General features: G+C 39.2%; 1 protein-coding gene across 4 annotated transcripts in view; it reads right to left on the reverse strand.

Annotated features, from left to right (window-relative positions):
• The window catches only part of ubr4 (ubiquitin protein ligase E3 component n-recognin 4), a 224,472-nt gene that overhangs the window by 191,112 nt on the left and 15,901 nt on the right, over positions 1-17,459 (reverse strand). For all 4 annotated transcript variants that reach the window (XM_041798818.1, XM_041798817.1, XM_041798816.1 and 1 more), the window contains exons 7-14: positions 15,491-15,632; positions 13,594-13,718; positions 13,339-13,463; positions 12,958-13,017; positions 12,627-12,817; positions 12,191-12,290; positions 11,095-11,232; positions 10,671-10,788 (exon numbers count right to left, since the gene is read on the reverse strand). In XM_041798818.1, coding sequence (XP_041654752.1) covers positions 10,671-10,788; positions 11,095-11,232; positions 12,191-12,290; positions 12,627-12,817; positions 12,958-13,017; positions 13,339-13,463; positions 13,594-13,718; positions 15,491-15,632 — 999 coding nt within the window. The remainder of the gene's footprint in view (positions 1-10,670; positions 10,789-11,094; positions 11,233-12,190; positions 12,291-12,626; positions 12,818-12,957; positions 13,018-13,338; positions 13,464-13,593; positions 13,719-15,490; positions 15,633-17,459) is intronic.

The raw sequence follows: 17,459 nt of genomic DNA on the forward strand, positions 1-17,459 counted from the left end.
TCTAAGGTGCACCTGTCTTTTTCCTAACAAGAAACCACACTCTTTGGGTGCACTTCATCCATTCATTTCTGATCATAAGCTCTCTCCATTTTTTCTGTCCCAAGAATGGGATGGTCTCAAGCAGTATAGATGGGCATGCATGTCTCTCTAGTTCAATCCAGTTTGTTTCCTTATTTTGCAACACCCATTCAACCACACTGCGTTGCCCAGTAGTATAATTTCAGGTCTGGTAAATTGAATCCTCCTTGTTTTATAGGGTTAGATAACAGTTTTAGTCAAAACTTAGGCCACTTCCTCTGCCATATAAATGCAGAAATCATTCTATCAAGCAATTTAAAGTTAGATGATGGTATCCATATTGGCAATGACTGAAAAAGAACAACAGTCGAGGAAGTTTGTTCATGCTAACCGTTTCAATTCTACCAAAAAGTGAGGGAGGGAGGGAGGGAGAATCTCCCATCATGTCAAATCTGATCTTATCTGTGCAATTAACCATAATTTGCATTATACAGCTGTGAGGTTTCAGCAGTGATCACAGCACCCTAATATTTGAACCCATACTTTGGCCAATTAAATGCAACTTTCCCATTCAGCTCAGACGGCCACTTACCAACTAGCGTCATAGCCTCTGACTTAGCTTCATTTATTTGTAACCAGATACTCTTCCGAATTCATTTAAACAGTTTAGGAGTACTGGGATAGATGTTAGGGGATCCTTAATAAACAAAATAACATCGTCAGCATACAACAAAATTTTCTAAATTTCTTCTCCATATGATACTCATAGTATTTGAAGGTTTTATTTATTTATTTATCCGTTTATTTATCAGGGACAATACATAAGCATTGCTGCATTTAATTACAGTACAACCGATGCAATGTATAAAAGACATCTAGCCATGGCTAATTTGCAGTCCTTGTCCCTGATTAGGCTTTTGAGAAATAACACATATAATACAACAGAATAAAATGGACATAAAAGACATTTATGTCTACTGCAATTGTTAAATGGCAGTACACATAAATGAACAACCACAAAAAATACATAAAAACAGCGGCAGCAAGACAAACATAAACATGCAGCCACATACATAAAAGCTAACAGTAAGGCAGACATAAACATGCAGCCACATACATAAAAGCTAACAGTAAGGCAGACATAAACTTGCAGCCACATACATAAAAGCTAACAGTAAGCCAGACATAAACATGCAGACGAATGATAATAACTAAAATGACAGTTAAGAGAATAGGTGAAGTAGCTAAGAACAAAGATAAAAGGAGTAAAATGAGTTGAAGGATATAAAATTTTTAAAACATGTAGCTTAGTGTTCACAGATTTGCCTTTGTTTGAGCCATTGTTTTACTGTCTTATTGAATACTTTGAAGTCAGTCAGTGTTTTTATTTCTGATGGGAGAGTATTCCAGATCTGTGGGCCTTTAACTGAGAAAGAAACTGGCCAAATGTTGTTTTACATCTTGCTGATTTACAGTCTCCACTAACTCCTCTTGTAATGGCTCCTTTACTGGAGTACTTTTGAACCAGTTCACTGACCAGTTGTGGAGCAAGATCATTCACACACTTGAAAGTCAATTTGATGAATGAGAAATTTATGAAGTTTTCAAAGCTCAATAAATTATACTTTTGTTGCACTTTACAATGGTGCCATTTCATTGGTTTCTGATCTAGTATTTTTAAGCTCTGTTTATAAAAGGACAGCAGTGGTTTGACTGCTGATTGAGTGGCCTGACCCCAGACAGTAATACGGTATGAAAATGTGATAAAATCATTGCATGTAAGTCAAGCTGGGCAGCCTTTATTGGTAAAAAAGATCTTATGAGTCGAAAGCAATGCAAGTTGGTCCTGATGGTCTTGGATACTTTTCTGAGATTTCTCTTAGTATTTGCCAGGGGCTCTATACTAATTGTGAAAAGTAATGGGGAAGAGGACACCCCTGTCAAATTATTAGGAAAGTATCCATTTACTTGTACTCTTGATAAAGGGCCACAGTAAAGCACTTTAATCCAACAAACAAAGTCTGAATGAAATACCATCTTGCCAAGTGTGTGATCCAGAAACAGCCAATCCACTCTATCAAAAGCTTTCTCAGCATCCAAGCTGAGAAGCATTGAGGACTGCTGATTTGGTCTTGCTACAGAAATTATATTTAAGATTCTTCTTACATTGTTTACTCCCTGTATTCCAGGTATAAACCCAATCTGATCTGGTTTGATTAATTTGTTGATGCATCTCTGAATTCTTCTAGCTAGAACAGTACTTAATATTTTAAAATCAACACAGAGAAGACTTATTGGTCTGTACGAAGCACAACTTGTGGGGTCTTTCCCTTCCTCTGGGATAACAGTGATGATTGCTTCAGACCAATGTTTTTGGCGGATCATTCTCACTGAGTACATATCTAAATACTCTAAGCAAGATAGGTATGACCTCCTCTTTAAATTGTTTGTAAAATCCTCCTGGATACCCATCAATCCCTTGCGATTTATAATTTTTTTAAGTTCTTTATAACCTCATCAATTTCTTCTTTGGTAATTGGATCCCTCATCGTTTTAGACTCACTTTTTGTTAGTTTAGAGAGATTGAATTTTTCAAGAAGAGTTTCAATTTTCTTGGCTTTACCCTCCTCAGTCACTGAGTTATACAATCCTTTATAATAAACAGAGAAACCTTCAGCTATGTCTTTAGGGTATGACGTCATCTTTTTTGTTAAAGGATTTACTATTTTGGAGACTGTTCGATTTTGCCTGTGCTTTTCGTAGCTGAAAAGCCAATAACCTGCTGGCTCTATTTTCTGATTCATAATACCTCTGACTGGTAAATCGTAATGCACCTTCCGCCTTATATTTCAATAAATCGTTTAATACTTGCCTGTGTTGGTTAAGAGACCTTAAGATGCCCTCATTGTTTGTCTTCTTATGATCCTGCTCTAATTTCTGTAAAAGGTTCTCTAGTTTCTCTTGTTCCTTTTCTTGTTCCCTTTTTAGCTGAGATGAGAGTATGATAATTTTCCCTCTAAGTACTACTTTTGAAGCTTCCTATAATGTAGAGACTGAGACTTCCTCATTGTCTAAGTAGTCATTCCATTCATTCAATCTTTTGCATAACTTCTGGGTTATTCAGAATGGAGACATTCAACCTCCAGTTTTTTTGCTGTTCTTCCTTCTCAAGATTTATTGACATTACCACTGGATCATGGTCTGAAATTGTTATAGGCTCAATATGACAGTCAGTGACTTTATAGGCATCTTGTTTTGGAATACAAAAAAAGCCAATTCTAGAGTAGCTCCTGTGAACTCTTAAAAAGAATGTGTAGTCTCTCTCTTTTGGGTGTTTTAGTCACCAGATATCTATCAACCTGAACTCCCCAATCATTCCAGATAGGGCCTTAATCTTCTGTAGTTTTAATCCCCTTTCAAATGGGTTCTTATCCAATCTCTGATTTATTACGTAATTAAAGTCCCCACCCACTATGACTGTTCCCTCTGCATTGGCAGCTAGAGGAGCAGAAATTACTTTAAAGAAGCCTGCATCATCTTCGTTCGTGCATATAGGTTTAAAATTGTTATCTTAATATCCCCAATTCTGCCCACTACCAGAATATAGCAGCCCCACTTGTCCTCACATATTCTTTCTTAAACTAAACACAATGATCTATGGCACAGGATTGCTACTGCTCTCTTTTCCCATTTACACAAGATGTACTAAAATCCTGACCCACCTATTCTCATTTAAGCTTTTTGTGTTCATTATCGCTAAAATGGGTTTCCTGCAGCAATGCCACTGAATACTTCAATCTCTTTAACTGAGTAATAATTTTCTTCCTCTTTATAGGGTGGTTGATATATTATAACTAAGAAAATTCAGAGTATTCATGAGCAAGTTCCAGACAAGTCAATCCTGAACACATATTTTGTCTTGCAACTTTGTTATGGCACGTTAAGATGAAATGAAAAGTTAAGTTTGTTTGCTGAAAAACTCCAAGAACTACGAACTGGAAAATTAAAAAACTGTTTGAACAGCTTAAGCTTTTATGAACTTCCAAAAACCCAGTGAATTGCCCCTGAGATAAAAGAAAAATCAGACTTTTCCTTACAGATATCAGTCTCAAGAGGTTTTCCACTCCTGATCTCCAGTGGGCAGAGAACCGTGGCTCTCTGGGTAGGATGCACAAAGTGCAAGTGCTACGGTCCACAAGGATGTCCCTGAGTTGTGCTCTCGTCGCCTTGGTGGCTGGGCTCTCTCCAGAGTCTGCGTTAATCGTGTTTACCCTCTTCTCCACAGACCCAATTCTGTTGACTCTTTATCATTGCAACCTATGAAATATCAAATTCTTTTCCTCATTTTTGAAAAATGATTCTCTCGCTTACTGTCTATGTCCTTATTTAGGCGTTAATTTCAGCCCTTTTAATCTTTACTCACGTCCAGTTTTATACGTGTCTCTATCTTCTCCCTGGATGATAGCTCTGATCTCTGCTGGGTCAAGCTGCTGGTTCCTCCTCCTCCCCTTCTGGGTTTTCCATCCATTTCGTGTCAGCTCTCTCCAGTATGTCTCGTTCCTCCATTGCTGTATCAACACCCAGATGTTTCAGTGTTGACTGTGCCTCCACCAGTGAAGAAAAAACACTCTCACTCCAGTATCCAGGAAAAGCTTAAGCTGGACTGGGTACGGTGACTGGGCTTTGATGTTCTTTTCTTTCAGTTTTTTAATTACTTCTCATACCTTTTTCTGTTTCCTCTGTAAGTCAGGCGAGTAGTCTTGGTCAAAGTTGTGTCCTTCAAACTATATGTTGCGTTGGGGCGCAGGTGGCAGAATGGATAAGGTGCGCGCCCCATGTACGCGGGCAGCCCGCTTCACTGTTGTTTTTCAATGGCGTGGCCTCCGCTAGCGTTAGCTGCTTCGTGGTCACCTTAACTTCCTCGCTTTTGCCAGCTTTGACATCTTTCTTACATGGTTTCAGACTCGAAGTCATTGCCACAGGGGCTTTGCTGTATAATCTAGTGGTCATCTGTCTATCTTGCATCTTTGGTAGGCTTTAATTTAAACGGGTCTGGCAGAGCTGAGAATTCAAGTGTCTGCCTCGGCTATGACGTAGGCACAAGTCCCACAGAGAGTTTTTTTGGGAGAAATGAAGTGCTTTGTACGTTTTTGACACAGCGTACAGGCAAGCCAACATATTTTCTTGGCCTATTTTTACGTAAAACTCGTTACACTACGCAGATAAAACAATCCCATCTACAGCCACTATGCGCCGGATCTCTCTGTGCTTGTAATAACCACCAGAGCAACTTTCACAGAAATCACTGGAGGCTAATGCCACTACTACAGCCAAGCACCTCATATGACCCAACTTCAAAAATCCAGAGATCTCCATTTAACCACCCCTTGCTTTTCTGAAATGACATGGGACATGAGAACAGCAGAAGAGCATTTTGGAAAGACTGTTTCATTACTGGATGCACAAAATTATCAGTGTGATAAAGGTATTGGCAAATACCCACTTATAAAGTGAATTGTAAGTATTTGTAGATATAAAACTTTCTGCCTATGAATTCCGCCATACATAATGGCAGTATAGATTATCTACTGGCTTTAAATACTGGTACAAATGTACAACTGTCAGATCAGGTATATTTGGTTGCCTAGAGTGCTACACACTGTTGGGGGCTCACTGTGAGCCCTAAACAAGTTGAATAAAGTCCCATGTAATTATTACAATGATTAAACACATGGTCTGTATGTATGGTAGGGAGAACACCATCAACTAAACAATTCAAGACGGCAATATACTTTTAAGACGCTTATGCTGCACAGACATGGAGCAGAAAAAGTTTTCATTCCCCATAAACTTTAAATGGTGTTGCATTCTGAATGGTTGCTTTTGAGTTTCTCTATATCCATATTTCACCTTTCTCTCCAGTAAACCAACTGGTATGACTCCTATTTTGATGACAGGAAAATCTGTGTATATTGTCTTTTTCTATGGTTTTCACCCAAATGGCAGCCACCTTTCTTTGTGAACGGTGGTCTGAAACTGTTAACTTTTTAAGCAGCTATGATTAACTTATTTACTTAAGCAATATATTATTAAACTAAAAAAGTATGTCAACTCAACCTCTTGGCTCTACAGATATAAAGATCAATTCTATTGGAAAAATAAGGTAGGTAAAAGTAGGTAAGGTTGGTTTAAGTGTTGTATTATAGAATATCACTTTAAGTTGATATTCACATTTGCATGCAACATACAAAAAAAAATCCTTTCTTTCAGGTGACAGTATGAGTAAGAGCAAAGAGCGTTCAAGCGTAAAGTTTAAAAGCAATACTTGAATTTATAATTTTCAAGAGTAATACCGCTGTTTTGACATGGGTCCTAAAACTGTTTCAAGACATTTTCAGTCATGTGAAAAGTACTACAGTGACAAAGAGAATACAACAATCTAAAGTAAGTGAACAGTATCTTAGTTTACACTAGGTTATGATTAAAAACTGTAGCAGTAATCCAAAATTATAATTAATTAGAATAATTAATTATTTTTCTATGCATTTGAAAAGTAAGTAAATGCAGAAAGAGAAAGGAAAAACAAAATCAAGGTGAATCCTTAACAAAATCTAAATGGCATGACAGGTCTGAGGCACAGACTGGATGACTAAAAGGTAATGTCATACAACAAAGCACAAGAGTAAAATTCTGAGCAACATGCCAAGACCCGCATAATTAGAATCTCGTACTTTTACATTCATCACCCAGCTTATGGCTAAAATTTGCCCGGTGTGATAAGCAATGAGCACCATCATGTCATCATCATTGGTATTATCCTTTGAAATACACTTAGCTACAGATGAACATCTTTGATGAAGCATTAATTCTTTACTTCTGTCAGTTCATTAAAACATTTGAAGATGTTTCGCCAAAGCTCCTTCATCTGTAGCTCTGCTATTTTCTATGCTATTTGATCCACAGCTCAGAGCCTAAGTTGTGAGACACACAGCAACAAAATGAATCTAAGACAGTGAAGTGGACACCAAGTCTTTGACCTGAGGACAGAAAACTGCTGACCTGAGACACAAGCTGCACTTGTCTTCTCCTGTCTTCTCTCTGCTGAAATAGTAGACACTGTCAACTACACTGTCATTGTGTGATGATGGGAAAAAGTTAAACTTCAGCATTACAGTGTGAGTGTGTTAACTGCATACTGCATACTATACTTCAAAATTTTCTGTTCTAGATCAACATTAAGGCTTCTCTGATATAAAATTTCAGGGTTGTCAAAGCATGCTGCTATGGTTAACAATAACGTTCATATGAAACTATGAGAGCCGTAGATTGATTTCCGATTATTCACTAATACAATGCTAATTTAAATAACCATTTAGCGTCCCTTAAGTAAATATATTATTTATTATGAAAGTGCATACAATAAGCTGTTATACTGAGTGTCACGACTTTATAAAGCTGTCTCTTTGTGACAATTACTTATTACTTATGATAAATACATCACAGTAGTATCTTTACCCAAATTCCTTGAGTTTTTACATGCAACAAAAAAAGACTAAAACTAATAATGATACCTCTATGAAATCTGATAAATTAATCTGTACTGAATTTGTGACACAATGTGCATTGTAGGATCATAAGGTCGAAACGTATGCAGAAGCTTATGCACAAAGCCTGATGTCCACCTCCTTAAGATGTAACTATACATCAAAACTACAAGCTACACAACTTCAAAACTGCAAGCCCTGTGACTGGTCATCTGGGTAGCATCAAACGACTACTAGGCACCAAGTAGTATAAATAGGCATGTGTTTAGTCCAGTGTGAGATAAAAGGCCGCAGACACTCAACCAACTCGTGAAACCTTAACATATGGAAATACTGAAAGCGCACTTCCTCATCCATGTCTCTCAGTGGTCAAATGAGCATTAAAAAACAATCCCCCATTTACTGCCCCACTAATTCAGCTACTATACAATATCAGCTTTAACTCCAACATATAATGTTTGGTTTAGGTTGACACGTATTGCAAAGATACAAGAACACACCACTTAGCATGTAGTGCTCACTACTGCATTCATCACTACTGCATTCATCACTACTGCATAGCCATAGCGTAGATTCTGCCCATAAGTACAAACCAGACTTTAGACCTAAAAAGGCAATTAAGGCCATTGGGGATTTAGTTCTTTTGAGCGATTAAATTGCAAATAAACTATGTACACAAACAAGTCAGCAGAAAAGACATGATATACTGTTTTATACAAAGGGGCAGCCAAAGTCCACAAAAACACATGATTTCCACAGTGGTTTCATGGTTGAACTAATGAACTGTTACCCAGAGTTATACAATTGTTATGATAGATAGGATACAGGACCTTTAAATAAATTGGTTAACTGTAGAATTACATTTACAGAATGATATCTTCTCCTCCCTAGATGTGCAAACACTCCATAACTGCAACCAGGTACCACTTATGATTAAACAAGCAGATCACACATATGAGCCACTTGTTTTCTTTTTTTCCTTAATGCTCACAAAAAAACACTAGGTCATTTACTGAGACTTCATTCAGTGTTGCTGGGTTATTACATCCGTCTGCTCAACAGAAGAGTTCCAAGACCACTTAGGGCGCACTCACACTAGGCCATCCGCACCGTGCCGTATTCTAACGGTGCTGAAACCCATTTGACCCCCCTCCCCTGTCCCCCCTTTGGCCCACACTCACACTGCTCAACGCATCCAGGCCTGGGCACGGATACATCACGCGCTGACGTCATCACACGAAGCGTCCACCGTTGATGAACTTAAACATGTTGATAACTCAGTATACATAAGTATTGTTTTTTAGGCTGTAAAATAGCAACAGCAACATACGATACCTGATCTGACATGGGGTTATTTCACCTGACCTGGGATCAGTAGGCTACGTTAACTATACAAAGCCGAGTGAAGACAGAGAGAAAGCGGTTCATAGCAGAGAGTTATCGCTCACAGCATATAATCTGGAGCCTGATCAGAGTTCCAAGCACTTCTGCTGAATGAAACCCGGACTTTTTAGCTCGTATGAGCCCCTACAGTCGTTCGTCTGCGTGTTCGTGTAATATATAAATCCCCCCGGCATTCCTTTACGCGCCATGAACTGTGCCATCTCTTAGCATAATTTTGGATGCCTTTCAGTGCTGCACCAAACAAGCTCTCATGTCACAGGACAGCCTGGGTCCTGAGCAGGATTAAATGTTCAGTTAAAAGATTTTTTTAACCGTTACAAGAGCAATTTCAATCATCTGATGAGAGCTGAAGGTGAATACTCCACAGGATTAATAATACGATGTTCAGTTCAAATGTCAGCGATCAAGATCACAATTTCACTTCTTGATGACATGAAATAGAATTAAAGGTAAATTAATTCAGTGGATGATAGTTTGGCATTGTAATTTTATAATAAGAGGTTACATCAGCCGAGAGATTAACCCCGGCACCGCCGGGTCCACGTATTTTGGACTCTCCTTTACGCACGGAGGATGAAAGAGGTTTCTTATCCTGTGAGCTGCTGTTTGGGACTAAAACAAGTGAAGAAGCTTTATTTCACAAACCAAAAAACCTCTCACAGCTGTTAAAGCCTGGCTTTACCAGAAACTGGTCAGAAATGTGGATCAATTTGAGTGAGGTCATAGTGGAGCTGTGTTAAGTAAAATTCTTCAGCTCTCACAACATCTTTGTAACTTGCTGAAATAAAATGAGACAAAATATATCTTTCTCTCTCTATCTCTAGAAAAAAATCCTGCCTTCTCTGTCTTTCTTTAGGGCAGACTGTTGAGCATGCAGCTGCTGCCTGATGTGCTCTCTACGCTCTGTAGCGGGTCCTTTTGTTGTTAATTCACATTACGTCACAGTCCCGCCCAGGCCTATCTCGTCCTTTCACGTCGGGGCCGCAAAGCATGCCGCACCCAAGCATGGAACGACTGTACTCACACTGGCCAAATGAATCGGACTTTAGGCTGAAACGGGCCCAGTCACGGTACGGATGGCCTAGTTTAAGTGCACCCTTAGTTTGCATTTGTACCTTCTATACAGACAAGAAAGATGAAATAACAGCACATTTTTTATTATGGGCTTAAATTCCCAAAACAGACCAGCAACAACAACTTCATTTGAAAAGCTCAGTTTCCCCACACATACTACATGATAGAACCAACTGAACTGGCAACTTTCCAGATACAGTATAATTCTGTGGAAAACACAAGATTATCATCAATCCTCATAAAGTAGCTCTTAAAATTAGTTTTATCAATATTTGGACCATTTGTGACAAAGAGACATCTATCAATTTTTTCAATACTGCCCTTTCATTATCTAATTGAAAGAAAGGTATACAACTCTTGCTCAAAGCGTCAATCTATACAGTGACTTAAGTATGGGTTTCATTTAACGCCTATATCCCGAAGCTTTTCTTGCCATAAAACCAGTTTTGTCAGTATATTACTTTATCCAAATTTGTTTTCTTTATTTGTTTATTTACCTCGACTATATGTGCATAGTTACGAACCAAAAGCTCTGAAGCGAGAGCATATGCTAACTTGAACTTCTAATTTAGATACGTTTTTTTTTCTGAATGGAAGATGTTAGTCTTTTCATCCAGAAAGATGGGGTACCTTGACTGCTATCCTCCTCTGTACTGCTGAAATCATCCTCATAATAGGTGTTTGAATCTGTAGAAGCGCTTGCATCACTGCTGACAGAGCCCTTCCTCTGGCGCTGGAGAACACAAGCCTTATAGAAACCAAAGCAAGAACAACCTTAATGACAGTCACACTATTCAGTTATTGAGTAACAGTTGTTCACACTTAGAACTAACACATAATTTATTTATCTATTTATTTGAGTTTATTTCATTCAATAAACCAAATAAAATGGTTTAAATCCAACCATGAAAATTTTAGAAACAAAAGCATTAGGAAGACAACAGCTGCCTAAACATTTCTGTTATTCCTGCATTTATATTTTGCTGCACATGCACTTTTAACACCACATTCATTACTACGTTAAATTTTACTTTAAAGTCTTTTAAAAACCCACCTTTCTGTATGAAGTGGAGAGAAGGGTGAACAGCAGATTGGTCAAGGGCACAGAATCAATGAGCCTTTGGACTCTCTGGATGGATGTGCTCTGTGCCATGATGTTGAGTTCTGCTGGTGGCCCATCACTTGCCCAGCCCTGCAGGTTAGGAGATGGAAGCAAATTATATAAGGAAACATGTCTTGAAAAATGTCTGAAGAAATGCAAAGTTATTTTCATGTATGATTGTAAAAAATTTTTCCAATATGTTTACCAATATCAAATTTAAACCCTTTTTTTTTTTAAATATGTCAAATAAAATAGCTAACCATTTTGTCCTATCCCATTGCCTTCTTGCCACTAAAAGCTTAATGTTCATCTGTATATAGCCTGAACAGCTTGTACAAGGAACCTTAACGTCGTCAAAATGAACTGTGTCTCAAGGATAAGCATGAAGTAGGGAAAAGTCTAAAGCTGCCATAGTGAATGCTGTAATGCCTGCAACACAATCCAGCATGAATTGTCTGGTGGCAGGCCAGTGATATCTGGGGAGGCATGTCTTTGTAGGGACGCCCTGACCTACAGACCTTTTGCTGGTACAGCGAGTCCTAGGTTCCTCTTTTTGCAGTACAATGCCTGGCCTCACATGGCAAGACTGTGTGGGCATTTCCTGTAAAAAGGCACTGATGCCTCAGACTGGCTCTCCTTGCTCCCCTGACTTAAATCCAATTAAGCATCTGAGAACTTAATGCATCAGCCACAGACTGTGCTCACCAACATCCCAATCCTATGAGAAGAGATCCCCAGGACACAATCCATTGAATAATCAGGAGCATGCCCAGAAGTGTTTGGAGTCCATAAAGGAACATTTCCAGTTGTCATGATAAAATTCATGCAAGTTAGATCAGACTGTGATCTCAATTTGAATTTTGATTTTCGGTGTGACTGGGTTGAGGATTTTGTTTTTGTTGACAAAAATGTTCAAATTAAACTATCTTTTTATTGAAAGCTGATGTGTGATTTAAGTGATCTGTTAAGTTTGACTAGTAGTGCATTTTGTAAAACATTAAACATTTTCTTTTAAATAAAATCACAGAAAGTTTGGAGTTTTATATACCCGATGCAGAGCCTCAACTTGCAGATCCTGGAAAAGCGACGTTAAAAGTTTGATGGCATGGTTGGCCAGAATGACAGACAAAACTCCAAACCCTTGGTGTCTAATTGAATAAAAAGACAAAAATGAAAGCTCAAAAGTAATTAATGCACACAAATAACCAAGTGTCACTTTGTCTTTGTAAGACAAAGATACAAAACAAACATTTCTTGCTCAAATTAAATGGATTTAAAAAAAACAACAACAACTCCAGAACAGCCTTTTTTTTGGATAGTCTTTTCTGGCACCTACCAAGGTCTTTGGACATATTGACTTGTCAAGATTTTATTTTGGTAAAAACTGTCCCTAATCTTTAGAAAATAAATAAACGAATATCAAGATGTATGGATCAAAAAAAGACTGTGATTTTTTATCTTCTTTCATATTCAGTGGGACTTACCCCTTGCCAGGACCAAGTTTGGGTGATCCTGCACCATCCTTGGTGCGAGCAGCAATATCCCGCACTCGCAGGGCAGCCAGAGGATCTTTCTCTTTCCCTTTGTCTGCCAGGGCGGTTGGGCTCAGGTTAAGAATCAGGTACAAACTGTTTAAAAGGCACCACGCCCCAAGCAGCTGGAAGTTCTGATAATGCTGTAGTACAACAATCAATAAGAGAAACAATTGGCATCATTTTTTTTCAATGGACACAAGTATTACCTGCAAAAACACTGTAACTCAACAGATATTGTGGAGTTAGTGCATCAAAAGACACTGTAACAGGTGATACTCACCTCTCCTCCAGCTCTGCGAGAGTTGCTGATGGCTTGTCCAATCATTTCATAAATCTCCAACTACAGCCAATAAAAATATTGTGCTTGTTATTTTTTTTAATTCAAAGTGTCAGAGAGGGTGAGGTAGTCATTAAAGATTATTAAAGATTTATTATCAAGTTAAATTATGAGATACTAACCCCTGAATCAGAATAAACACCCAGTCAGATAATAAATATATTCATCCACAATTATTTTATCATTTTAGCCCAGAACAACTCTCTATCTACCAATATATAAACTCTTGACAAGCAAAATACAACTTGGTAAAAGTTATGATGTAACCCCAAATGACTCTGAACAAGGATGTGAGCAAACTGAATCTTGTATTCTAATACTTACACATTTCTGAACAATTGTGGCTGCATCATTTTCATAGTCTTCCTCTTTTGTCCCAGCAGAGGCAGAACGAAGTTGCAAGCCACTGCCTACCTGCAGAATTGCCATGCAGGTGGCTACACTCACGCCTAAAGAGGTCAAAATAATTTTGTTTTTCCATTTACAAATCTGCCGCACAAACCATGCAGACAATTACAACTTCCTTTATAACTCTGAATTAGCTTACATTAATTTTACCCACAGAACACATTCACCTACCAGCATAAAGACAACTCAAAGCCAGCACAGTCATATCCAGTAATCTCCCTGGTGTCAAGGGCTCCAGTACAGGAAGGGAAAGTGTGTCCAAAGCCATAGTCACATCGATCACCAGGGAATGGAATCTAAATATGTGTTATAAGTAAAGAGAATGACAACTGTTTTACAGTGCATCCGGAAAGTATTCACAGGGCTTCACTTTTTCCACATTTTGTTATGTTACAGCCTCATTCCAAAATGGAATAAATTCTTTTTTTCCTCAAAATTCTACACACAACACCCCATAATGACAACGTGAAAAAGTTTTTTGGAAATTTTTGCAAATTCATCAAAAATAAAAAAACTGACATCACATGTACATAAGTATTCACAGCCTTTGCCACGAAGCTCAAAATTGACCTCAGGTGCATCCTGTTTCCACTGATCATCCTTGAGATGTTCCAACAGCTTAATTGGAATCCACCTGTGGTAAATTCAGTTGATTGGACATGATTTGGAAAGGCACACACCTGTATAAGGTCCCACAGGGGAAGTGCATGTCAGAGCACAAACCAAGCATGAAGTCAAAGGAATTGTCTGTAGACCTCCAAGACAGGATTGTCAGGAGGCACAAATCTGGGGAAGTCTACAGAAAAATTTCTGCCGCTTTGAAGGTCCCAATGAGCACAGTGGCCTCCATCATCCGTAAATGGAACTACCAGGACTCTTCCTGGAGCTGGCCGCCAGTCTAAACTGAGCGATTGAGGGAGAAGGGCCTTAGTCAGGGAGGTGACCAAGAACCCAATGGTCACTCTGTCAGAGCTCCAGCAGTCCTCTGTGGAGAGAGGAGAGCCTTCCAGGTCAACCATCTCTGCACCAATCCACCAATCAGGCCTGTAAGGTAGAGTGGCCAGACAGAAGCCACTCCTTAGTAAAAGGCACATGGCAGCCCACCTGGAGTTTGCCAAAAGGCACCTGAAAGACTCTCAGACCATGACAAACAAAATTCTCTGGTCTGATGAGACAAAGTTTGAACTCTTTGGCGTGAATGCTAGGCATCATGTTTGGAGGAAACCAGGTATTGCTCATCACCTGGCCAATACCATCCCTACAGTGAAGCATGGCGGTGGCAGCATCATGCTGTGGGGATGTTTTTCAGCAGCAGGAACTGGGAGACAAGTCAGGATTGAGGGAAAGATGAATACAACAATGTACAGAGACATCCTGGATGGAAACCTGTTCCAGAGCGCTTTTGACCTGAGACTGGGGCAACGGTTCATCTTTCAGCAGGACAACGACCCTAAGCACACAGCCAAGATATCAAAGGAGTGGCTTCATGACAACTCTGTGAATGTCCTTTAGTGGCCCAGCCAGAGCCCAGCCTTGAATCCAATTGAACATCTCTAGAGAGATCTGAAAATGGCTGTGCACCGACGCTCCCCATCCACTGATGGAGCCTGAGAGGTCCTGCAAAGAGGAATGGGCGAAACTGCCCAAAGATAGGTGTGCCAAGCTTGTGGTATCATACTCAAAAAGACTTGGGGCTGTAATTGCTGCCAAAGGTGCATCAACAAAATATTGCGCAAAGGTTGTGAATACTTATGTACATGTGATGTCTTAGTTTTTTTATTTCTAATAAATTTGCAAAAATTTTAAACAAACTTTTTTCACACTGTCATTATGTGGTGTGTGTAGAATTTTAAAGGGGAAAAAAAGAATTTATTCCATTTTGGAATGAGGTTGTAACAAAACAAAATGTGGAAAAAGTGAAGCGCTGTGAATACTTTCCGGATGCACTGTAGGCAAAAATCTTTCCATTCCCCTTAAATGAATGCAGAAATAAGAACACATTTGTTGTTCCTTCATAATTTGTGATAAAGTTAAAACATTTCAAACTTATACATAAAACAGAAAATACCCATTGCGCACAGCAGTGGCATCAGCCACTGTGGCAGGCATGATGAAGAAAGAGTTAGCTGATACAGCATCCTGGAAACGGTTGATGTAGCGTAGGAAGTAGGGCAGGTTGAGGCACACTCTTAGCAGTTTCTCAGACCCACCTGGAAAAACAAGTGGCAATTAGTTTAAATTAGAGAAAAGAATACAAGGAGCAAATTGAAACAAGATGTCTTCAAAATTCCAAACTGACATTACATTTTTAGAACAGGGGTTCTCAGACTTTTCGGGGCTAGGGACCCCTTTCAGGGCAGAAAATTTTCCAAGGACCCCCACATAACCTAACCTGGCACGCCAGATGGAACTCCACAGAGAACAGCATAATGTAAACCATGGAGACTGTATACCGCTTTTCACATTATTAAGCAAATGACATTTTTCTCTTATTTTCCTTAATACCAATGCAAATGACAGGATATTTTCAAGTCATCAGCCGTTAGAGCATATTTCAAATGTTTTTTAACAAACTTCATAATGATAACCATTTTTTAAAAAATAAAAACCTCAAAATGCACTGCTCCACATTATTATGCAAAACAGAGTTTTAAAACATTTTATAGGTTGTAAAGAACTGAAAATGCCATTTGTTGAACTTGCAGCATTAGGAGGTCATATTTACTGAAATCAAAAGCTATTTCAATCAGACACATCTAACAGGCCAAGTTACATGTTAACATAGGAGCCCTTCTTTAATATCACCTTCACAATTCCTGCATCCATCGAACTTGAGAGTTTTTGGAGGGCTTCTGCTTGAATTTCTTAGCAGGATGTCAGAATAGCCTCCCAGAACTGCTGTTTTGATGTGAACTGTCTCCCACCCTCATAGATCTTTAGCTTGAGGATGCTCCAAAGGTTCTCAAAAGGGTTGAGGTCAGAGGAGGATGGGGGTCACACCATGATTTTCTCTCCTTTTACGGCCATAGCAGCCAATGACACAGAGGTATTCTTTGCAGCATGAGATGGTTCATTGTCATGCATGAAGAAAATTTTGCTACAGAAGGCACTGCTCTTCCTTTTGTACCATGGAAGAAAGTGGTCAGTCAGAAACTCTATATACTTTGCCAAGGTCATTTTCACACCTCCAGGGACCCTAATAGGTTGTTTCCACCAAGAGGTCTGGCTCAGTTTGGTGTGGAACGGCACACATTTTTTTGCGTTTCCATAGAGCTAAAGTTGGAAAGGGTCCCAAAAAACCAACCCGTACCGTCCCACTTTTCAGCACCCTTCCGTAGGGGTGCCAGTCTTACCTAGCCGTACCAAAAAGGTGGAGCAAAACACACAACAATAGGGGCTGCACTGACGTCACATCAGTGCGCGCCTCAGCTGCTTGCCTCCGGGCTTCAAACACGGAAGTCTGTGCTGTGAGAAGCAGGCGAATACGGGAGGAAAACTGACAAATGTCTGCCCAAATGGGAAATATTTGGACTCGACAGAGATCCCAACTGTTTCCTAGTCAATGGATATTGGTATCTGGCCACAAATCAAGTGTCCTGATGTTTATTCTGACCTGATTTTAAGAACACAAAGCAGAGCCCAAAGGCTCATATCAGCCTGATCCATCCGCGATGGATGAGAAACTAAATTAATGCTTAAGTTTTGTGAATACGAAGCCTTAGAACAGTTCATTCTCATCTGTAACTAGTTATTAATCTACTTTTAACGTTAGGTAACCTGTGAAAACATCGTTCTGTACACGTATTCCATCAGCTGAGGATCTGTACTGACAGTGGTTAACATCATTAAAAATTGAGTTGTTTTTTTTTTCAAAAAGCACTTTCAGCTGAAATTAAGCTGTTCAATGCTTATTCCCGACTGATTTCTGTCACTCATCCTTTCTATAACTCTGTGGCTGGACCAGCAGACTCACGCTGTGACTTCACATGCATGTTTTTACAGCCCCGCCCACCCAAGTGAGAGCACAGGTGTCTGTG

Source organism: Cheilinus undulatus, linkage group 11 (genome assembly GCF_018320785.1).
Source record: "Cheilinus undulatus linkage group 11, ASM1832078v1, whole genome shotgun sequence".
Classification (NCBI taxonomy): Eukaryota; Metazoa; Chordata; class Actinopteri; order Labriformes; family Labridae; genus Cheilinus; species Cheilinus undulatus.